Source organism: Pezoporus wallicus, unplaced genomic scaffold (genome assembly GCF_028554395.1).
Source record: "Pezoporus wallicus isolate ANWC-B61680 ecotype Strahan unplaced genomic scaffold, APGP_CSIRO_Pwel_v1 contig_3876, whole genome shotgun sequence".
Lineage (NCBI taxonomy): Eukaryota > Metazoa > Chordata > Aves > Psittaciformes > Psittacidae > Pezoporus > Pezoporus wallicus.
This window is the reverse complement of record NW_026636085.1, coordinates 2,010,601-2,034,713: the sequence shown is the minus strand read 5'-3', so window position 1 is coordinate 2,034,713 and position 24,113 is coordinate 2,010,601. Positions and strand designations below refer to the sequence as shown.

At 46.9% G+C, this 24,113-nt stretch overlaps 1 protein-coding gene across 1 annotated transcript in view; it reads left to right on the top strand.

The window, feature by feature from the left end:
* The window catches only part of PRCP (prolylcarboxypeptidase), a 28,905-nt gene extending 19,859 nt beyond the window's left edge, over positions 1-9,046 (top strand). The window contains exons 5-9 of the mRNA XM_057399036.1: positions 671-828; positions 2,732-2,904; positions 3,507-3,671; positions 3,836-4,023; positions 8,551-9,046. Coding sequence (XP_057255019.1) covers positions 671-828; positions 2,732-2,904; positions 3,507-3,671; positions 3,836-4,023; positions 8,551-8,755 — 889 coding nt within the window. The 3' untranslated portion in view covers positions 8,756-9,046. The remainder of the gene's footprint in view (positions 1-670; positions 829-2,731; positions 2,905-3,506; positions 3,672-3,835; positions 4,024-8,550) is intronic.
* The last annotated feature ends 15,067 nt before the right edge of the window (positions 9,047-24,113 follow it).

Genomic DNA, 24,113 nt, shown 5'->3' with positions numbered 1-24,113 from the left:
ATCCTGCTCGAACACAGCAGGCTTTTGTTACTTCCTTGCTATAAATACTACAGCACTGGGTGAAGTACCATTGATTTTTCACTACCTGGGAGGAAAAATTAAATTACTTTGAGTTTGGGAAGAGGTACTGTTTGACTAATAAAGACAACTGTAGGTCAGGGGTACTGAATGGTGTATATTTTCAGAGCTATCTGTTAAAACAATTATTAACACCTACTATGCACATCAAACTTCCTGATGACTTGAGGCAAGTCTTTAATCTCTTCAATGCCTTAATTCCCCTCTGGAAAACAGGAATAGCAATTCCCCTGCATTTGTCTGCTGGAGAGTAGATTTTTGTGGGCAGGGGCTCTCTTCAGTTGAGTTTGCACACCGCATTTTGAGAAAGACCTAGTTGCTAGATGAGAACAAAAAATACTGAAGCAAGTCTGAATTCCTGCATTATATAGTTACTGGTACCTTTGTACTAGTATTGAAGACTCCCAGTCTTCAACAGCCTTTGCATGCAGGCCTATGGAAGAGTTTTGCAGCATTATAGTTAGTTTGTCTAGGACTCAGTGTTCCAAGCTGAATTGCAGATGCTACTTTGATCCTGGCTGTGGGAGGGTATTGACCAGGGGGTGGAAGCTCAATTTGCAGAGGTTCAGGATCTCTTTATGTCCCTTTGCAGAGCTCTGGCAGCCTCTGCCCCCATCTGGCAGTTTGGTGATTTGGTTCCATGTGGCACTTACTTCAGCATAGTGACCAATGATTTCAGAAAGAGTGGGACAGGCTGCGCAGAAAGTATCCGGAATTCCTGGAATGCCATTAACAACCTTTCCTTAACAGGTAAGACCTCATCAGTACTGTTTCCAGAGGGTTTTAATGTTGAGAATTGTGTTGTAAAAGTACAGAGTGGTGTGGGTTGGAAGGGATCTTAAAATTACCCAGTTCCAGCCCCTGCCATGGGCAGGGACATCTTCCACTACAGCATGTTGCTCCAAGCCCCTTCCAGCCTGGCACTGAACACTTAGCAGGCTTGTGTTATGGCTTTCACCTGTGTATGTATTGGGTTTTTCTGAAACTATACTCTTTAGTACTGGAAAATGCCAAATGAATTTATTTTCTCTTTAATGTCTGCTTTGTTGGATCACAGCATCATTCAGGCCTGGTGCGATTCAGGATCCAGGTCCAGAGATCCCTAAGGTCTGACAGGAGCTGACTCCAGATCAGAACCTCAAGGCTTGTATGCCTGTTCAGCAAAGCAGGCCAGGTAGTTGTTACTACTATTAAAAAAACCAGTAGTTTAAATGCCAGCTGAGGCAACTGGGTGTAGAAAATCACTGAAATCCTTATGGATGTTCCATCCCTAGCAGCGTTCAAGGCCTAGTTTGACAGAGCCTCGGGCGTCATGGTTTAGTGTGACGTGTCCCTGCCCATGGCAGGGGGTTGGAACTGGATGATCTTAAGGTCCTTTCCAACCAAAACCATGATTCTATGATTCAGTTCTCAGGACTCAGTTGGACTTGCTGTCTTAAGGGTCTCTTCCAACCTAAAATGATTCTATGATTCTACAGCTACTTTAGAGGAGGTTGTAGCTAGGTGGGCGTTGATGTCCTCTTTCAAGTACCAAGGAATAGGATGAGAGGCAATGGCCTCAAGTTGCACCAGGGGAGGTTTAGATTGGATATTAGGAAATACTTCTTTTCCAAAAGAGTTGTCAAGCATTGGAACAGGCTGCTCAGGGAAGTGATGGAATCGCCCTCCCTGGAGGTATTTAAGACATGTAGGTGCGGTGCTTGGGGGCATACATTAGTGGTGGAATTGGTAGTGCTGGGTTAACTGGTTGTCGTGGTTTAAACCCAGTCAGGTAACTCGTTCACTCACTTCCCCCCCCTTTCTTGCCCTCCCCCTGCTCCCGGAGGGACGGAGAGGAGAATCAAAAGAATGCAACTCCCACGGGTTGAGATAAGAACAGTTTAGTAACTAAGGTATAACACAAATCACTACTGCTACCACCAATGATAATAATGATAAAGGGAATAACAAGGGAAGAGAATACAACACCTCAGCACCAGCCGACCGATAACTTGCCCCCCCTCAGCCCGACCAAGCACCAACCCATACCTCCTCCAGCCCTGCAGTCCACCAGCCCTTCCGGCTAACTCCCAGTTACATCCTGGGCATGACGTGCTGTGGTATGGAATACCTCTTTGGTCAGTTTGGGTCAGATGTCCTGTCTCTGCTTCCTCCTGGATTCCCCTCCTCCCTGGCAGAGCATGAGGCTCACAAAGTCCTTGGCCAAACCAAAACATCGCTATCAGTTCTGTTCCCAGGCTGGAAGTCAAAACACAGCACTGCACCAGCTACCAAGAAGGAGAAAAATGACTGCTACTGCTGAACCCAGGACACTGGTGGTCTTAAGGTTCTTTTCCAACCCAAATGATTCTATAATTCTGTATTGCATTCACATCTAGTTTGGAACTAGCTGATCTTTAGGGTCCCTTCAACCCAAACCATTCTGTGAAGTTTATCCTTGTTTTTTTATGTAGTTATCTTAGCTGTGACGTGCCCATACACTGAAGTATAGAGATTTTTTTCTCTTCACTTAGAGATGCTGACTAAAATCTGATCTGCTGTGCTTGAACATATGTTGAATTAGTTGTAAGTGAAACTTGCTTTTAGCAGCAGCACAACTGACCTGTGTGTTAATGACCCAATAGACTAATTGTTGTTTTATCTCTTACGAAAGATGCAGGTTTACAGTGGCTTTCAAACACGTTCCTGTTGTGTAGCCCATTAAAAAGTCCCCAGGATGCTGTTCTACTGAAAAACTGGCTGAGTGAAACATGGGTAAACTTGGCTATGGTGAACTACCCCTACAAAGCTGACTTCTTGCAGCCTCTGCCAGCTTGGCCTATACGGGTAATTGAGAATCAGTGTCTTGTAGAATCAACCATTTGGTCTAACTAATTCCCTCCAAACCATAAAACCTGCTTGGAAAGGAAAAATGTGGAAGCTGTGCTTGTCTATAGGGAATAAGGGAGGGATCCACTTCCTAGCTTCCACAATGAAAATGATGGAAAAGATTACACAGGGGGAGGGAAGGATAGTAAGTTCGCTTCTTGGCCAATGCAAGCTGTGCATCTTCCAACCCCAATCTATGCATGGAGCTTCTTTGTTATATATTTCCATGTGTTATCTTTTATTACAGAAGAGCTAAACGCTTTATGATCAGTTTTAAAGTATGGAAAAGGGATCGAAAAGCTTGCTGAATGAAATATTAAGTTTGCACTGCTTATAAATGTTTTTAATCAGGGAATGGAAAGTTTCAGGTTCCTCCTAGTAATATCCACTATACAAATGGATACTGCTTTTTGTGATAATGCTCAGGGTATATCATTGCATAGAAGGATGCTGTCTGGAAGTGGACTGACTGTATCTTGACAAGTAACTGATAACCTATCAGGTATCATGTATTTATCATTCTTTCTTAATGGATTTAGACTCCTCCTTCTCTGTTTCAGGAAGTCTGCAAGTTCTTGAAGGATCCCAGTCTCCCTGACAAGTTGTTGCTGCAGAATGTTTTCCAGGCAGTAAATTTGTACTACAATTACTCAGGAGGAGTCTCATGCTTAGATATGTCTGAGACTGCAACAAAGAATCTAGGCCAGATGGGTTGGTACTATCAGGTATGCACTCTATCCTTTCTAAATTGCAACCCAGTGAGGTTTTTGAGCTGGAGTTAATGAGAATTGACAAGTCATTCAGCTGTCAAATGCTGTTTGAGCTTTTTTTTATTGAAGCACTGACAGTCTCTTGGGAATACATCTTGTTGCCCTACTCATTCTTTCAGGCTTGCACTGAGATGGTGATGCCCATGTGCACAGATGGTGTCAATGACATGTTTGAGCCTCAGAAATGGGACTTTGAGGTACTTTCAGAAGAATGTTACAGGCTGTGGAGAGTGAGGCCTCGCCCCTCTTGGATTCTGTCTATGTATGGAGGGAAAAACATCAGTTCACACAGCAACATCATCTTCAGGTGAGCCTTGTTTCAGCTTCAGGTGGAGTCTTCCATCAGTTAGTGTTGTCAGTGCAGAGAGCCTGCACTAAGTAGCAAAAGGATCTGTATCCAGCTGAATAAAATATGGGCATGCTTTGTGTTGCTCTTGAGACTAATATGGTCAATCTCTGGTGGCCAAAGAAGCCAGCAGTTCTGTCACTGTGACTCTAAAAGAAAAGTCTGGGTTGGGATGCTGCCAGCTGTTGTTCTTCTCATATGGAATCCTTATCTTGTGGCCAAAGTCCAGGTTTCCCATGCTGGTAAATCCCTCTAGCTTTTCTGAAGCCAAAGCACTGTCTCTTTGACATAAAAGGAAAGTCTAAACAAGCTCTGGCTATAACACAGCATCACAGTCACTGAAATTGTTGCTCTGGGTGATAGCCTTGCAGAGAGGCTGACGTGACATTCCTTTTTCCCTTTGATACAGAAAAGAGGGAAGTAACTTGGGGAACTTTCCTGTTACTGCCAATTGCCCTTTTCTTTTAGTGGTAATTTGGCAAGTTTCATACAAAGAAATGTTCCCATTCTAGAAAGGCATATTGCTAATACAAAAGTTTGTCTGAAACACATTTGTATTGGGACAAAAAGTGAAAGAAGTGTTTCAGTCGAGTTTTCAGTCGAGTGCATGCTGCTTGCTTTCCACTCAGCTTTCACTTCAGCCTTCCTTATTTTTAAGGTTAAACTGTGCTTTCTTTAAATGGAGGCTCATGTAGCTGTACTTCTGCTGTGAGGTGATACAGAGCTAAGCTAAGTACTGGCTGTTGGTCAGGTTGTCGGATGGTAAGGAGGCATTTAATAAACCTATTGAAGCCTGTGCTTCAGGATTCTGACTTGCTGTGCTGATTCCCCACTGTGGGCAGCTCCTGGAGATAGATATATATATATGTGTGTGTATATATATATATTCCTTTGTACTGTGGCTAAAACTGTGCAAGGCCTTTTAAAAAACAAAACCTGCATTTATTTAAACTAGAATCAGGCTGTTGGACCTGATAAATAGGTGGGTATTTTAAAAGCAGAAAGTCCTTACTTGAACTGGGGATTATGCTCTGGATTCAGCTGTTAGCTTTGGTCTGTTTGGCTCCAAAGGCCTGTTGCTTTCTTCTTGTTTGCCTCTTGCTGTTTCTCTCCCAGCAGGATATCTGCTTTAGAGTGAGAAATTCCACCCTTTTTTGGAGAACTTTTTAATAATGAAATAAAAATTGTTGGTTTATCTTATTTCCTGCAGGGTGTTCTGATTTCCAAGGCCTCACAGCTCTCTGTACAGTAGAAATCCGCTTTGTAAGCGATGGACAAGCAAACAAATCTAAATAAGTGTTTAAGAATTTATGCCAGTTGAAGGAGCTTAAAATGAGAAAAGCTTGAAAGCAATCAAATGAATGGAGCAGTGCTGTACACACAAAGCTGGGTTGTTTCTCTTCAAACAAATACATTGTCAACACTGTACATTTATATAAGAGCCTTTTATTCTTGAACACTACAGAGTGCTTTCCAGAAAATATCCCTATGTTTACCAGGGAAAGCAGCTCCCTGTGGGGTGAAAGCTTCAAGTGTCAGGCAACTTGCACAGCATTGTAGTGCAGGGAGGTGAAAAACACTCCTTCTGGAGTGAACCAGTGTAGGATGGATTTATCCAGGATGCTTAAACTGGTGTTGTCGCTTCTCCCTGTGTGAGCAGTGTATCACTCTGCAGATTCACACTGATGGATGGTATGTTATCAATGCAGGAATCTCCCTTCTTGGAGGTATGTGGTGTGTGAGTGGTTACTTAGCTGTAAGCAGATACTACTTTCCTGTCCTGGGCAGCACAACTTTATTATAAACATTGGTTTGAAGAAATTGGGGTTTTCAGAACCCGTTTTGCCCTTTCTCTTCCAGCAATTTCCACTCTTATTGGAACACACTGTGTTCTTGGTGTGGAAGTGCTGCACGGTGGAAATGGCATTTTAACACCGTTCATTCAGGTGGTGGCAGAGAGCAGTTGGTAGTCTTGTCACCAACATATTATGGTAGTCAGAGTCAGCCCAGGTTGTATCAGACAGCACAGAATTTGGTGTGCACAGTGTAAAAACGAATGGTTTTCAGTCTGGATGGATCACGGCTAGGCTGTGTGTTTCAAAGTTAGGGCACCCACCTAGTTCTGCACTGGCAGGGGAGAGGCAGCAAGTGAAGGTTCTGAGAGGTACTGGAGCGATGTGCAGAAGAGGGGATTGTTAGCATAAGAGAAGGGAATGGAGGAAAAGAAGGCAGAGCAGTGCCTGGCTGAAGAGAAAAGGTGAGAGGAAAAATGTTAATAAAAGGAAACTTGGCAGTTGTGAGAGTGGGCATCCTAAAGAAGGATGCACAGACAGTGCTGCTGTGATTGCACAGAACAAAGAGAGGTTTTATACACCGGGCTGGAGGTCTGAGAAGGCTCTGAGGAGATGATAGGAAAGGGAACATTTTGCCTGTGGGATAGGCAGGACCCTATTTACGATGTCAAGGCAATATTATGAATAGAACACAGGACTAGTGTGCTGATATTTTGCATTAGTTTCTGAAGCCCAGATTGCCACTGCTGGAAAGGAATGGCTGACTTCTTTATTATTTCTGTTTATATTGGGGAAACTCCTGTCCTCTAAGATGGACAGCTGACTACTTATGTGTTACGCTTAGTTTAACCCAAATAATCTATTCCAGCTGGTACTGAATCATCTTACTCTGTGTAACTGTTACGGCTTAAGGTTATTTTGTGGGGAGTCCTCCTCTCAGCAAGTACCACTTCCCAACCTGTGTCGGTGCCTCTGGTGCTGTCATTTGGCTGGAGCTGCAGAGGATGCAGCCACAAGCTCCCAGAAAACCCAGAGCCAGGGTTGTTTTCTTGTGCCATGCTTTCTTTCCACATGATCGGGACCAAAAGATCCAAGTTCATGTACGTCTTGGGTCTCTCAGCAACTCATCCCACTGTTGCCAAGGTGCTCTGCTGATTCAGGCGACCTTTTAAATCCAATGCTTTTTGCTTTGGGCAGCTCTGGATGCTTTTTGTTCTGCAGATACAAAATGTCTCTCTTCTAAGTCATATTGAGAATCACTGAAAACAAAGAACTACAGAGATACTTGGAGGGGGTTTAATGAAGAAACAAAGTATGAGTTCACCCTCATCAGCCTTTTAGTTATTTCTACAAAACTCTTCTTTTACTCATTACTTCTTTCTATTGTTTTCTGCTGCTGCCATTGTGGTATTTTCCTTGCTGCTTATCTCTTAAAGCCCAAGGATGTTTTAGGATCCTCCTAGAAATTTACACTGCCATACTATAGCCCATTTCTAATGTTTCCTGTAGTGAACAGGTCCAGTGTAATTAAGTAAGGAACAGACCTAGATCTGCATAGTTCTGTAAGTACATGGATGTTGATTCCTTTGTGCAGAAAGATGGACCACTTGTGGGAAGAACATTGTGGTAAAGGAAAATAAAATACAGTAAGTCCAAAGCTACAAATGAGATGCAAACCTCTCATCCTAGGTCAGCCATTGGCTTGCTCTGTGAGCCAGGCATGTTTTGGAGCCAGATTTACAGTGCACAAAATTCCTTCAATGATTTGACGTGAGGGAGGAGGGGGGAGTAAACTGCATTAACTTGTCCTGTCACACAGAGTCAGTTTAGATGGCTTCTTGAGAGATAAAAGCTTTATTTTAATATGGTGGCTGTTAGAAATAAGGGGACTAGTGGTGTTCAAGGCCAGGTTGGACAGAGCCTTGGGTGGCATGGTTTAGTGTGAGGCGTCCCTGCCCATGGCAGGGGGGTTGGAACTGGATGATCTTTAGGTCCTTTCCAACCCAAACTATTCTATGACTCTGTGACTAACAGAAGGTCCAAGGGTTTCTCTGCAAAACCAGGTGGGCACCCAGCTGAGACAGCAGAAGTTGGAACTTCCTGAAAATCCAGCTCTGAAGGCTTGGTTGTTAGTTTATGGCAGACTGAAGAAGGGAAGCAAAGTGATTTGGTTTGGGAATTTGCACATGTGTTGGTACAGGGGACCTGAACCTTTTATGACAAAGGCAGGTGGCAGCCAGAGACTGTGGCACTATTATATCTGAGCAAGCAGATAATGACAGGCTCATAGCCCTGCTTAAACTGCAATAGCTCACACCTCTGTCAGGAAGGATCCTCTCAGCAGAGGGGTGGGCACAAGACACTGAGACAAGGCTGAGGTCTCTTTCTGTTAGCACATATGCAAAACATTCTTTACTGTGAGGGTTATCTTCCCTGTGAGGGTGCTGAGGCGCTGGCACAGGGTGCCCAGAGAAGCTGTGGCTGCCCCATCCCTGGCAGTGTTCAAGGCCAGGTTGGACACAGGGCTTGGAGCAAGCTGCTCTAGTGGAAGGTGTCCCTGCCTGTGGCAGGGGTTGGAGCTGGATGAGCTTTTTAAGGTCCCTTCCAACCCAAACTGTTCTGTGATCCTATGAAAACTCGTTGTGAGTTGACTACTGTGCAGATGTACTGTAATGAGATGTTCTTTCCTTAACAGCAACGGTGGCCTGGACCCATGGTCTGCAGGTGGGGTGACCCAGAACATCAGCGATTCCCTCATAGCAATTGTGATCCCTGATGGAGCCCATCACCTGGACCTGCGCAGCCGCAACCCTTTGGACCCTAAATCAGTGCAGCAAGCTCGATCCTTGGAAATCTGCTACATGAAGCAGTGGATTAAAGAGGCCAGGCACAGCCACTGAAGTGGTGCTGCAGCAACTGTGGCCACTGTACCTCTGCTAGCTTTGCTGGGAGTGGGGTCAGGCCCTATCACATGATCATTTGAACATTTCACTCCTGCTTCCTTGCCTGTGTTGCAATGCTAACCATTGCTTGTGCCCATGAGAAGCAGGCAGCAGATGGATGGAGAGCATTCTCAGATAACAAATTTCAGTCAAAGTGCATGGGTTGAGCTGCCTGCTCTGGCTTGCTTTCCTCTTCTGCTCTTCTCAAATGCTGTGCTTTACCATGAAGTAAAGAGCTCTTGTTCTAGGGTTGATGCCTTCCTCACTGTGCTAGGTGGTTGTCCTGGCTGCTGGTAAATACAGCTGATTTAAATGGCAGTGCTGTTGATGATGAAACTCCTGCTGCCTTCAGTGGCATTGGATTTCAGACATCTTCAGCTGCTGTAAACCACCAGAAGCAGGGTGATAATGGGGAGCAGAAATCACATCTTAATGTGATGCTTGGTAGGGAAGGCATTGGGAAACTGGCCATGCTGTTTGTAAAGAAACCAAGCAGTCCTTCCCCTTGGGAATCAACACTGGAAAAGAAGTAAATATTTCCTTTTTCCTTAGTTTTCTGGCAGCTTATTGATGCCTCAGGTGGCTTTTCTGTGCTGTACCAAATAGTCAGGGCTGGGCCCAGACTCCCTCTGCTGATAACTGGCTGAGCATGCACAATCTGCAGCAGCGTTTTGTTTCTGCCTTTGCTTGTTTGTCCCAATTCCAGAATATCTGCCACTGTGATGATGGTTGCCAAAGAAAACTGGGTATATCTTGTGTGTGTATGTGTGTGTATCCCCCACAAGCACTTAGTTCTTTCAAGCCAGGAAGCTTTCGAAGCTATTCTCTTGAGCAAACGCAACACTTGTGCTGGCTACGTCTTATGAAGTGACAAATAATAGGGGCTGTGCCTTGTGTGGGTTCTTCCCTCCCCCACACTTTGTGCATTGTTCACATTCTGCATGATCTGTTTGCTGATGGCTCCTCAATAAAAGCCTTTCTAAACAAAAATTGTTTGCAGGACAAACTATTGAAAGCTCAGAGTGCAGCTTTCCCCTTGGAGCAGCGCGGAGCCTGATGCTGAGCTCACCCAGCCAGGTGCACTGGTCCTTCTGTACGGCTTCCAAACTGCCCTGATTCATGGGACAGCATATTTGACATTAATAAATGGCTGGGGCAGTCCCCTTGTCTTCCAGCTTTGGCTTCATTCACACTGAAGCCCTTCTACAGAAAGGAGTCTTTGCAGCTTAAAGGGCAGCTCTATTTCAGAAAGGCTGAGGCAAAGCTTCTTGTCCCCATGCTCTTAAAATTCCAGTTCTATGGTAAATTTCTCCCAGCTTTGATATGCCTGATAGTTGAGTGTTTTCTTAAAAAGCCATGTGGCCTTTTCTGTTTCCAGCCTTTTCCCATTCTCTGGGAACAAAGCGAACCCAACACTGAAATTTTACCTTTTAAAACCCTCCTTGTGCATCTTCTTTCCACCCGAGTTCCTGGCATTCCCTTGTCTTGTGTTCTGCAATCAGCATCTCTCATCCTCTTGAGCAAGGTAATTACTATGAAGAAAAAGAGCAGGAAAGAGCTACAGGGAGATAAGGAAGGGTTATGCAGAAGTTGCCTGCTGACTGGAAGCTGTTGGTAATCCCTTTTCCCATGGTTCCAATTCCTGGTTCTCGGCTGTAAATGTGCCCCAGTCTCTCACATTTGTACTTTATAACAACATGGTGGCTTGAATTTTTTCTTTAAACCAATAAAAAATACCATTTTCTTAATCAAGTGAGTTACAGTCAAGTTTTTAGAAGTACTGTTGTATCATCCGAGGTGGTAGCTGCTGTGTGGTGATGTCCTGGTTCACTGCAGGGCAAGGAATGGAACTTGCAGCACTACATGTGAGTTTGGGGGTCACAAATGGCTTAACTGAGCAAGCAAGAGCCTGGTTCTGCTGCTCCCACTGATTGCTGGGGGTGTTACTGCAAGTTCTGGAATAAATATTTCCATATTGTATGGGGAAAGATGGGGGGATAATCATGTCCTGGGCTGCAAATGGTCCAAGCTACTGTATATTGTGGATCAGTTTGTCTCCTCCACTCTCCCCTGCTTGCCTAACTTACTGCCTGAGGCAACAGCAGCTTCTCTGTCGTTTGGAAAACTCTTGTTTCAATCAGAGTAAGTCACTTAAACGTTCCTCTCTCCTTTTTTCACTCCTTCCATAAGGAGGAAAACGTTGCCTTTAATAAAACCTCAAGCCATGCAATTTGAAGCTGTGAGAAATAACGTTTAAAGCCCAAAGTTTTCAGTGGGTTTTATTTGGGGTTTTCTGTTTATTGTTAAAAATCCTACTGTTCCATTCAGTTTATGTCTGTGAGACTGATTCAAGCGTGTTTTGGATCAGGTTCTTACTGCTTGGACCAGCTTAGAAATCAGGTGACTGGCTTTCTGTTATGTTTAACTGCTCTTCCCTTTTCTTTCCTTCTTTCCCCTCAAGTTGAGTAGTTGAAACTTTAGGTCTTAAGCATTCAGAATTAACTTAAACCCTGTATGCACATCTCTGTGCTACTGTGGGACTTTCTGCCGTGTTTGGCTACCTCACCTAAATGCTAGCTCTCCTGTTTGTTTCATGAGGTGGGAACTGGCTGATTTCTCCTACCAGGTGTGTGGTAATGGGCCATACTTCATCTCAGGTTTAGGCATCATGGAATAGTTAGGGTTGGAAAGGACCTTAAGATCACCTAGTATGTCCTTGCCATGTGTCATGATTGGAATGAAAATGACATTTCCTACTCCTTGGGGAAAATGCAGAAGGAAAAAGAATGGTTCCTCAAAGCATGAATCTTACTGGTGCAGCTGTAGTTTGTATCAGTAAAGATGCATTCAGATAATGAAATGTGAGTTCCTGGCACTGGATTCCATTTTGCAAGGACATGGATTTTTATCCCTTGGCAGATTTGGAGTTCTGCAAATAACAGTGTCTGCTTTGTGCTTGATTCTGAGGGAATGGGAGGAAAAAGAGTTGAGGAAATCCTCAGGTTACACAGGGTGCAGTACAGGGTGAGCCTGCACTCACTTGGCAGCTCTCACTTCAGACGTTTAGCTGTGGGGTGAGGAGCAAGTTTATCACAGACTGGTTTGGGTTGGAAGGGACCTTAAAGCTCATCCAGCTCCAACCCCTGCCATGGGCAGGGACACCTTCCACTAGAGCAGGTTGCTCCAAGCCCCTGTGTCCAACCTGGCCTTGAACACTGCCAGGGATGGGGGAACCACAGGTTCTCTGGGCACCCTGTGCCAGCGCCTCAGCACCCTCACAGGGAAGAGCATCTTCCTTATATCTACACTAAATCCCCCTCCTTGTCCCCAGTGCCGTATCCATGTGTTCCCTCTGTGGGCAGCGCAGTCTCCCAGGGGGGTGTTTCTGCTCTCAGGGGCTTTCCCCTCCGCTGGTGCTTTGCAAACCCTTTTGGTTCAATCCCCACTTTGGAAAGTAGGGGCAGCGAAACACTGGGAATAGCAAATCCCTTCCGTTTGTCTTGTTGTTTTCTAATGTATGCGACCTCTCTGGGTGGTTTAAGCGGTTTAGGTACTTTCTATAAAGGGGATCTTTTAATGACAAAACTAATGTGATTATCTTACCAAGTGTGAGAGGCGCATTCAAGGTTTAAAGAAAATCTGTTAGAATAGCTGAATGTATCTGCTTAATCCTTTCTCTAATGTGGGTGGACAATGCTCTGGGAAGCAATTGGGCTTTCTTTCCTAGAGTAAATGCCTGGTCTCCAGAGGTAGGAACTTGTTTGCAGCTCTTTATACCCTTATGCTTCACCTTCCAGGGAATACAAAGGCACAGGAGAGAGGCAGAGAGCTGTGAGAGGCCAAGTTTTTCCTCAAATAGCTGGGGGTGTAACCAATACAGGGCCAATTCCGGCAGGCACCCCAGCACCCTCTGCTCCTTTTGACTGCCCCCTGAATAGAGGCTTCTCCTTTTGCCCTCCTGCAAAACCATGGTCCCCACCATGTGAAATACAGCACAGCTTTCTCCTTTCTGAGCACCAGGGAAGCTGCTCGCACTTACTGGGGTGACAGCACCCCGTGCTGAGTGAGCAGCCCTTCCCACGTGGACCCCATGGCTTTGGGGGATTATTCCAGAGGTTTCCAGATCAATCCTTTGGAAAGGTTTGGAGCTGCTGACAAGTTATTGCAGGGGTGAACACAGCCGTGCTCAGATGGGGACAGCACTGAGGGGTGATGCTGTGGGATGCAGCTATAGCTGGACCGCAGCTGGTGTTGTCCAGCTCCTCCACTGCTCTGTTCATAGGTCTGTGCTTGTGAATCTTTCATTTCCCCGTGTCCATCTGGTTACACAGGTCTTAGAAACACCATTGTCCACAATGGTTAGCATGATAAGTTAAATCCTTTACCCACCTTGGTGAAGTAGTTAACAAAGCAAATAGTGGCTCTAGGACTCCTTAGCTTGGATTTGGCCTTACAGCAGGAGCAACCAGGTTACATTTCAGAGTTTGTTATCCAAACATCCTCAAAGCATCACATAAGGAGGAAAAGGATGTTTTACTGCTGCCTTTTGCAGCTGGAGTGCAACACACTGTCTGCTGTCACCCCGCAGTAGACTAACGCAGGGAAAAGGTACCTCAGCATCAGAGGAGACAAGCACTGAGCTACAGCCGTACACACTGGTCTGGATACCCATGGAGCTGTTGTGAGAAGAAAGGTCTCAGTGCACAAGCTAGAAGCCTGTCCCAGACAGTACCAAACTGAATCCTCTGAAGGAGGGGAAGGGATTTGTACAGATGAGGCCACGGCACCTCCAGGATGCTGTATAGTCAGTAACCATAACATGGGTCAGGTTGAAGGGACCTCGGGAGGTCTCTGGACCAACCTCCTGCTCACAGCTATGGGGCCAGAGCAGGATGCTCAGTGATGTGTGCTCACTTGGGTCCCCAAAACCTCCAAGGATGGAGCCTGCACGGCCTCTCTGGGCATCATCTGCACATCATCTCTGGGCTCAACTGTCCTCATAGTGGAAGAGTTTTGCATCTAGTCTGAACCTCTTGTTTCAATTTACATGTGCTTTTATTCTCCCACCATGCGCCATCATGAAGAACCCTGCCCTGTCTTCTTGATGAGCCCTGTAGGCAATGCGGGCTGCTGTTCTTTTTCCAGGCTGAACAAGCCCAGCTTCCCCATCCTCTTCCTTAGGTGAAGTGCTCCTTCCTAACCATCCCAGTGAACTGGCACTGAACCCGCACCAATTGATCAATAAGAACTCCTGTATAAGGCTGAGAGAGCTGGGCTGGTTCAACCTGGGGAAGCCTCTTAAAGGGAGACCTTAGAGCAGCTCCAGTGCCTAAAGGGGCTACAAGAAACCTGGAGAGAGGCTTTGGACAAGGGACGTAGGGACAGGCCAAGGGGAATGGCTTTAACCTGACAGAAGGGAGATTGAGCTGAGCTCTTAGGCAGAAGCTCTTCCCTGTGAGGGTGCTGAGGTGCTGGCACAGGGTGCCCAGAGAAGCTGTGGCTGCCCCATCCCTGGCAGTGTTCAAGGCCAGGTTGGACACAGGGGCTTGGAGCAACCTGCTCTAGTGGAAGGTGTCCCTGCCCCTGGCAGGGGGTTGGAACTGGATGAGCTTTAAGGTCCATACCAACACAAACCGTTCTATGAATTACCTTTTTCTCCCCCCTTGCAGCCCACTGATGTTTCCAACCTTGCAAACTGGGCTCTTTGGCTGCCCCTTACATTTCACCGTGAGGCAGGAGAGAAAGTGAAGGATGTTATTTCCTTGCAAACACCAATCCCTCATTCTCAGTCCCCACAAACGAGGCCATGAACAAAGGCCAGGCCCTCCCAGCTCATGGTGGAGGAGCGCGGAGGCTCCCACCTTTCCTCCCAGCAGATGAAATCAGCGCTTGCTACTCCAAGTAGACTAATAAATGTTGGGGCAGCGGGAGGTGAGTGCAATCAAGTGCGAGAGGCTGAGTTATAGCAGTAACCTGCTGAATTCCTGGGTCACAAAGTAATTTACAGAACAGCCCTCATGTCATTCAATGATGATTCAGACAGGCCGGACCCCGGAGGGCACAGCCTCCTGCTGGCTCTATTATTAATACCATCAACAAGCAGCAGGATGTTGGTGCGAAGAGAAAAGAACCACAACACCAGCGTGTGAACCTAAGGAGCACATGGAAAATGGCATTAATGGGTTATTGTACGGGTCTCTAATGAGTAAAAAACCATCCACTGGTCTATCTGGTGCTATGATTCAGTGAAATATGAATGTCTCCTCTTTGGCAGGGGAGTTGCTCAGGGCGCTTTGCAGCAGAAGGGGAGGAGGATCGGTGTGTCAGCGCTGCTCATTTCTATCTGCCAGCCCCTGCGATAGTCCCCATGGAGACGGGTAGGGGGGGGAAGGTGGTTTCCAAGCGCTCCAGAATAATTTAAATTAATATCCAGGGAACAATGTAAACCTTCCCTTTGACGTGGCGTGGGAATAGGCAGGCCCAGTGCTGGGGCTGGGTCAGCTGAAAGGGAAGGTAATGCCGCAGCCCGGGCTCTGATCAGTGCAGTGAGCCAGGGGCTCGACCTCCGCTGCTGCATCCCTCCCTTCTCCTCCCGCCCCTAGTCCTCCAGAACACATAGAAATGGCAGCAAGTGCTTCTTCTTGTGAATGGAGGCTTCCTGGGTGTGTATTAAACCTGAGCATGGACGAAGAAGGCAACATCTGCAACGTGCATGGCCCATGGGTGCCAATAGCGATGGTGTTTTAGGTAAATTTAATGAGTAAATGTTGAAAGTTAGACTTGTTCATTAATGACGTTTCAATGTCAATAGTGATGGGGTAGTGTTGCTGCAGCTTAAGTTTTAAACCATTTTACATCCCTGCTTTGGGTTCTGTGAGCCTTCCTCACCCAACTGAAGCTCTATGTGGCCTAGAGCCATTTAGAACTGCAGAGGGGCAATGAGGAATTGCATGGGCAAAGCCTGAGGTGAATAAAGGCTGAAGTAAACTGTTTCTCAGCTGGGAAATGACAGTGGAGGGTGATTTACAACCTTGCTTTGGTCTGGTGCGCGCTGCTGACAAATGGGCAAGCAAAACATCCCTGGGTTTGAGCCCTCCTCGTGCAGAGGAGCACATGGTTTATTTAAACATGGGGGAAATGGTTCTCAAGGGCATGTAAAGGACCAGAGAAGGCTTCCTGGCCATAATCTCAGGGATAAGTAGCAGCTGTTTGTGTATAGCAGAAGAGATTTTGTCTCAGAGCTGTTCCCATAATAGAGCTGGGCTGTTGCCTCAAGCACTACCTGAGGTGGTAGATCCATGTCTTCATTTGGTCCACCACATGTATGAGAGAGGTCACCACCAGGGACCAGGAAGTGGCTGCTCTGAATGAAGCCCTCTTGGAGCATCACTCTGGCCTCAGGCTGAGCTTCTTACAGGACTAGTAGCATTGGCATGTGGTATGAGATGAACTCAGCAGTTCTCTTTGGTCCTTAGAAGTGCAAAATGAGTACAGCTCCACACAGTTATGCAGCAAAAAGAAGCTGGCCATGTGGAGCTGTCCGGTGCAAGGCAATACCCTGGTCTGGTGCTTTGGTGGACCAGTTCATCCTCCACTGGGAGTGCCTGCAATGAGCGGAGTGACCATGGGCCTATCTGCAGAGCTGTCTGGTCCCTGATCCTACCAGAAAACAAAGCACAAAGCATGGCTTCCCTTCCCCATCTTTGTCCAATTCATTGATTTTCCATAGTCTAGGTAGAATTCATATGGCTGTTCATCTAAACCAGAATGAAGCAGAGGTCCAGCAGCTGATGGATGTCCATCCGCTCAGGAGTGGTGCCCCTGAACTTCCAAAGACACCAGACTGGAAAGCCCTAGAAGTCCAGCAGGAAGGAATTTAATGTATTTGGGCATGCAGGGATAGGCATCCTGTAACTGGATGGCTGCCCCATCCCTGTCAGTGTTCAAGGCCAGCTTGGACACAGGGGCTTGGAGCAACCTGCTCTAGTGGAAGGTGTCCCTGCCTGTGGCGGGGTTTGGAACTGGATGAGCTTTGAGGTCCCTTCCAACCCAAAATGTTCTATGATTCTATGACAGGAGGCGTGGAGGGCTCTGGTGTTAGTTTTAGCCTCAAGACTGTTCCGCTTGTTCACAGCCTAGCAATAAATTGCTCGTGACATCCACCTCCCATCTAACCCCCTCTTTGGCTTCTCCCCCACGCACCACAGCCAGAAGTGACTGTAATCTTGTGCCTGTTGCTTTTCTTGGTGAGACCCGGAAAACAGGGGTGGGAGATGTGTTATTCTGACGTGATCACTGCTGCTGCCTAAGCACAGGGTCGCCAAAATGGGTCTCTTTTCCCCTTTGTGCTTATGCGCGGATGTTGCTGCTGATATTCCCTCAATTCCCCTCAAAAATAAAGAGTGTTTTATCCGTATTCCCCAAGCACCCAATACAAATGCAAATCAGCTCCAGGCAGTAAGTGTTGGGTTGTTGTTTGTTCCCCTGGCTGCCCAGCATCACTTGGCAGGGCTTTTCTCACTGGTTTCTTCCCTTCCCTTTAGCCTGTGTGCCCAAAGCAAAGTCCTTGGGAGGGTCAGAGACCTGCTCCATTCCCACACCTCAGCCCTCCTCTTCCTCACCTTCCTGTTGCCCAACTTGTTTAAAGCCCATTTATTTACCAACCCCTTCAGCAAAAAGGGCTGAAAGTAAACCAGGACTCACTCAAATTCCCTAAAATAATGGCTGGGTGAGCAGTGCTGCTGCCACATGAGAACATTTGGACACTTCATGCTCCTGCTTGGCTGCTTCGTATCTTGGACAAAATTGACTAGGACATCACAGCAGGATCAAGAAAAGGGAGGGCTCTGAACTTCCCCATCACTTTAAATAGGTCAGTGCTTTGTAGGTAATAAAATACCTAAATGGGGGGTTCCTTAACCCCAGATTTCAGACTGGTGCAGACTCTGTGCCCTCAGGGCCTCTTGAGTTTCTAAACAGGAGTTATTTTAAACCATATTTAAAGCTGCAGCTGTACAGATGTGCAGGATGCGTCAAATACAAGCAGGATTGCTGCAAGAAGTTAAAAACAAGACATCAACACCAAAATGCAGCTCCAGCATCCAGCAAAAGGCAGGTCCTGTGAGCTAAGCGTCACTGCCAGGGGCAGCTGCTCACTTGGTCAGGATCCATCTCTTCCTCCTGTGGGTTTCAGATCAACCATGCCCTTAAATATACACTTCAAGTGCATGATCAGCTCCTGCTTAGTGGTGTTCTTGAAATGAGCTTGGTATTTATGATGTCCTTAAACGCAAGTGATGGGGTAGTGAAGTCCATGTTGAAGGGATGCTGCTTCCTTCCTTGTTTGAGGCCACTAAGAGCTCAAGGTTCAGTGCATGGGCTGAGCCCATGGGCCTGCGTGTTGTTGTGCCGGGCCCACATCATGGCCAGGGCTGTGTGCTGGGACTCGGTGGGAAACTTGTGGGGTCCAATCCATCACCTGCATCCCTTCATTGCTACCTCCCATCTGCCCGGCCCTGATACTGAGCAGCTTGTTCTGTCCTGAATGCCGCAGCTGAGCCGCTGCCTAAGAAAGACCTCAGAGTGAAGAAATCCATTTGTGTGCGTTTCCTTTTTTCCCCCCTTCCTTTCCCTTTTCATCTTCTTTCCTGCTGCTATTCATTCAGCATGAAACAACCTTCCAAATCAATCCGGAAGAGATCATTTGCAACTGTTGCTGTTTTCCCATTGCTAATTGCTGGGCTGCAGCCCCATTCGAAATTGCCCTGCATAATACACACTCCGATGTTCCTAAGCTAAGTGCTTCCCAGGTATTTTCCCCTAATGGGTCTTTATTTTCCTGCTAAAAGAGCCCTAAACCCAAGCCCTGGCTTGCTGGTCAGCTCTTAATGGGACAATAGCGTCTCCATAGTACGTCTTGTTTCCGAGGCAGAGCCGTGTTTTGGCAGGAGCCGAGTTTCACAGGGCTGGCAGTGGGGTTTGGTACTTGGGGACCCAGAACTGAAGCAGTTAATTGCCTTAGCGGGAAGGAGGAAATTCCTTGTAAAAATCCAGAATCTGGCTGAACAATGTGGCCTTTTATTTCTCCATCTTGGAACCAAGCCTGGCTGCCCTTGTAAACAAAGAGAGGGAAGAATCACTGAACCAACCCAACGCATAAAAACTGACCATGTCTGTCTTTGAAGTTCCCTTTATGTTGTTTGGAAAACTTGGGATTATAGAAGGGTTTTTTTTTTTCCTTTTTTTTCTTTCTTTTTAAAGAAAAAAAGAGGGATGGGAGCTAAGGAAACTTTTCCTTAAACAGAGCAGGAGTCATTAATTAAGTATCCCATTCATCCCCCAGGCACTGGCTCATCAATCAGATTTCTTATTAGCATTCTGATGACCCTCCTGACCCCCTGTCTCTGTACTGTCTGCATGATGACACGGAAAACCAGACCACACACGGAATGGGGGAGGATTATCCAATGCTTTTCCTTACTCCCAGTGGGAGGGAGACGAGTGGGGAAGGGGAATGATGACTGATGTTGTTGTTTTGGGTTGAGCCGTGTCAATAAATGGCTCTTGGATAAACAGCCCTGAGAGCCTGTAAGGGTGATATTGGTGGTGTCCAAGTGGGTGCATGCACAGGGATGCTCCGGGGCTGGAACCTTGTTGTCATCACAGGGTCTTTCTGCTCCTGTTGTGGGCATGGCAGGCTCAAATCCAGAGCTAAGAACAAGATTTTAGCGCAGTGAGCACCATGCTCTTACCCTTGGGTAACCCTGCTCAGGAAACTATTGGGTCCTGAAAATGTGCTGGCAGCTTCAGGCCCCTTAAGGAGGCTGTGCCCTCAGTGTTACATGTAAAGATCCCACGTTACCAGTCCTTCTCCTTCCAGGTTATTCCAGTTCTCAGTAATAAGCTGACAGCGTCTTCACACAACTGCTTTTGGGCAAGTTTTTTGCATTGGAATAAAAGAGAACAGTGACAGCAACACGTAATAAGCTGTGCACATCTGAAAGTCAAACTGCAGCAGCCCCTTGCTTAGCATGGGGTTTCTACATTCACACACGTGTACGTGCACACACATGCACAAAGCATGCAGCCAAGGATGCCCCTGACCAAAGGCAGTTGCTGGCAGAGGGAGGCAGCAGTGGGAGGTCTCAAACTGCTCTCTGTTGTTTGCAGTGGTGTTATGAGGAGCCACATCAGGGAGGAGGAAAGGGCACGTGGATGATGCGTACGTGTGACCGCAGTGGAGATGGATGCAGGGGTATGGCGCTGCTCTTGGGCAGTAATGTGTGTGGTGGATGGGAAAACTGGAAATTGTGGATAAAATGGGGAGTTTCTCAAGTATTAGGGGGCTTTTTTTATATATATATATATATAAAATTCTATTTCTTCTTTCTTATTTGCTTTAGTTGGAAGGGGTTGTACCTGACCAAATGTGACATATTTTCCTTCCAGTGTTCAAAACCCATGTAGATGAGGCCCTCAGTGACATGGTTTAGTGATGGTCTTGGCAGTGCTGTGGTAAAGGTTGGACTTGATGATCTTAAAGGTCTTTTCCAACCTGGTTGATTCTGTGATTCTAAGTCTTACGGTCCTGTGATGGATATTCACCATCACAGCGCATCTCTGAATTCAGGCAATATTCCCTGAGTCACACTAGAAACTGGTGGGGATCAGGCATATTCAGAGGTGCGAGCCCCAAGGTTTAGCCCAACAAGAAACATCCCTCTAGGCAAGGAATTCCATCTGACCTGCTAAAACCCCAATGGATGAATGTCCTTGTCCTTGGTGCTCATCCTCTAGGCAGAGGGGTGCTGTCACCACTGAAGGAAACATCAGGAATGCCCTGGAGATGCAAAGACACCCATTGGTTTTTGCTGATGGAGGAGGACATGGGGAGGATGGCAGTGAGAGGGGCAAGAGTTTCATGTTTAATACCGAAGCAGCCCATGACCCAGATGGTGTCTTTTGGTCCTGTATAAGCCTAAACACATAACACCCAGGCAGCTCTTGTGGCCAACTTTGACTAGTGTCATAGGGGCATCAACAGCTCTCCCCTGACCAGTAACTATGGACTAGGATCAGCAGGATTAACCAGGGTGAGGATTAGGGCAAGAGAGAAATCAGACTATTAGTCAAAGTGGCTAGAAACCTGGTCCCTGGTCTGGCAGCAGAGACATGCCTTCCATGTGCTCAGAAAGGGATCTGTGTGCTCCAGGCACTTTAGAAAGGGTCATATTTTTGCTTGGTGATGGGAAGAGCTTATGTGCTTAAAGGGGCAGCCCTTAATGTCATGCTGATGGTGCCTGGCCCAGGGCATCCTCACAGAATCACCTCTGGTGTCCGTTTCCTTCTCCCTATAATCCAGAGCAGCCCAAAGGAAGCATTACCCTTCAACAGCCCATTGCAGTGGGTTATTGCTGGACCTTTCTACACAGTCCTTCATGTCATGGTCCATCACGTGGGCATCAGGCTGTGATACTCATCTCCACGTGTCCATCACGGCAGGTTACTGGTGTGTATTCTGTAGCTGGCAAATGCAGAGAGGAATTAAACCTCTTGCATACTGAAATGATAAGGGTGTGCTTTAGATATTGGCAGTTCAGACTAGTTTTCATGGTCCTGGTTAATCACAGTGCTCGACCCTGACGTATCTGCTCTGGCCTGCCTGTCAGATGTCTTTGTGTGTTGTGCGATGCTATTCAACGTCCTGAATGCAGATCAGCTGCGATGTCAGATACTTCTCTGATGATGTCATTTTTTCCAACAGAGTGGCTGGGAAGCAGCAAGTAAAGAAAACCAGGGAAGACCTAAAGAATGCAGGAAGAGCTGTGAGGAAGGAGGCTCAGCCCCTTCCACCTCTCTCCAGCACAGCAGATGAGGAGGTGAGTTCGACTGGGTATTAGTGTGGCGGGTGCTGGACCATCTGACACAGCCATCAAATGTTGTTTGCAAAGCCTCAATAGATTGAATTCCATGCACATGGTAAAAAATGGAAGAGGATCTGTGGTGCCAGCAGCTCCTCTTATCGCTCCATAGCCTGCTCGTGTTCCCTGGCAGATAATCACCATGACTGACGCTTATCTGACACAGCCAATTTTGCTACCAGAATCTGCTTTCCGACCTTAACTGTCTATTGAGAGACATGACAGCCCTCTCTGCAATGGCACAAATGCTAACAAAGCTCTCCTAGGAAATAGGTGAGTTTCGTGGATGCTTGATGAAGTCGAAGCAAGATGCAATGAGTGCTCCAGAGAGCTGAATGGAGGGGCTGAGCCTGTGGCTGCCTGCCACACTCTTCATAGGATCCCAGACTGATTTGCATTGGAAGGGACCTTAAAGCTTATCCAGTTTCAACCCCCTGCCACAGGCAGGGACACCTTCCACTAGAGCAGGTTGCTCCAAGCCCCTGTGTCCAACCTGGCCTTGAACACTGCCAGGGATGGGGCAGCCACAGCTTCTCTGGGCACCCTGTGCCAGTGCCTCAGCATCCTCACAGGGAAGAACTTCTTCCTTATGTGTTCCTAATAATGGTCCTTACTGGAGTCATTCCTGAGGTGCATTATGTCTGTGGGGATGGCTGTGCAGGGTTCAGGCTCAATAGCCAGGCTTCTCTTCCCATGGGGCGAGCACTGAGACCCTTGCATGGATCCCCCAGGGTAGGATGGGCAGTGACAAACCCCGCATCCCCCTGTGGGCATCCAAAGGAACACGTGAGCATTAACACACCGAAAGGGCAAAGCTTGAATGCCTTGGCCAACATCCAACCCCTTGAGAAGGGCACTGCCAAAACCCACCTCGTGCCACCCCATCATCCCCCAACATGCGTGGCGGTTCGGACATGCCAAGGGGGGGAGCAGCCACCGGGATATGACGGCGTGCCAAAGGATCGCAAGGGGCTGGGAAAGGGGGAAAAAATCCTGGCATAGAATTTAAAATGTGCTCTAACCTTTTCTGCAAAGTGAAAGCAAGAAAAATGCTCATAAAACTGCTCTTTGTGCGCAGAGAGAAGTGCGTTTTTATACTGTTGCTAAGTTCCTTATTGTTTTCTGGCTGTTTTTTGTGTCTCTGTGGCAGCCTTTTCTGTGGGCCTCTTTCAGTGACTTAGCTATATTGGCCTGCAGATAATTAGATCAGTGCTATCATTTTCACTGTCCTTTTTCCTCCGGGGCTATTTGCATGATAATGGCAGTTTGTGCGAGGCTCTGCCTCCGTCTCCTTCTCCCTTTTAACAAGGCACCGTTTCTAAACATGAAATAATTCAGGACACAATTCTGCGAGTGGCTCTGCTGAGAAAAGGCTGAAAACATCTGGGTAAGGAAACATTTCTGGTGGCCAAAAATCCAACGTTTTGTTACCTATAGCTTAAAACCAAAACTCTATTGTTTTTACAGTGTTTTTAGCCCATATTTGTATGTGCTGTATGCAAAGCTCCTGACCACAGTGTATTCCCGCTCTGGGTATGGATGTACGTATAATGATTTATTATGTGTTTATCTAGATGCCTTGTAGACAAGGAGATACATGAAGTGGTGGGATCACTGTGACTGGAAGTGTTCACAATCTGCGTAGATGAGGCCCTCAGTGCCATGGGTTAGTGGTGACCTTGGCAGTGCTGGGGTGAAGGTTGGCCTTGAGCATCTCAAAGGCCTTTTCCAACCTGGTTGATTCTATGGCTTAAACTCTTAGTGAATCCTATGAACTTTTAAAGGGAAACTGAGCCTCATAAACTGGTTCTGAACCTCTCTTGCTGTGAACGTCTTCCATTCAGCAAGATATGCCCAAATCTAAGCATGACGGGAAACCCATTGAAATCCAGTGGTTGGCCTGGGTGGCTGACACGTGTGTTGTGATGATTCAAGCTCTGGGGTTTTCCATGTAGGAACATATCATAGCCAAGGATAGGCAAAAGAAGCGCTTTGTGCGGGAGCGGGGCCTCCTGCCATCCCCAAGTCCTGCAGAGCAGTGGCCATCTCAGCCTGCAGAACCAAAAAAGGCTACTTTTTGCTATAACAAAGGGGTCTTGGGACCTATTCCTGCTCCTGATGGGATTAAATTCCTTGCAGGGGAGAAAAGAAATGGTAAAATACGTAAAGTTAGGAAAATCAGTGCTGCTATGAGGAGATCATGGAATTTATTTGAGATTTGGCTTTCCCCACAGCAGCTCAACAAGGGGCATCTGCTGTCCTAAACTGGGGGGTTTTGACATGGATGTGTCAGATCTTCATGTCACCATGGCAAAAACATATCCCCGGTGCAGCTCCAGGTCTTGGAGGCCTCCACAGAGCAGCCCAGGACTGCAATGGATGGGAATAGAAAATCA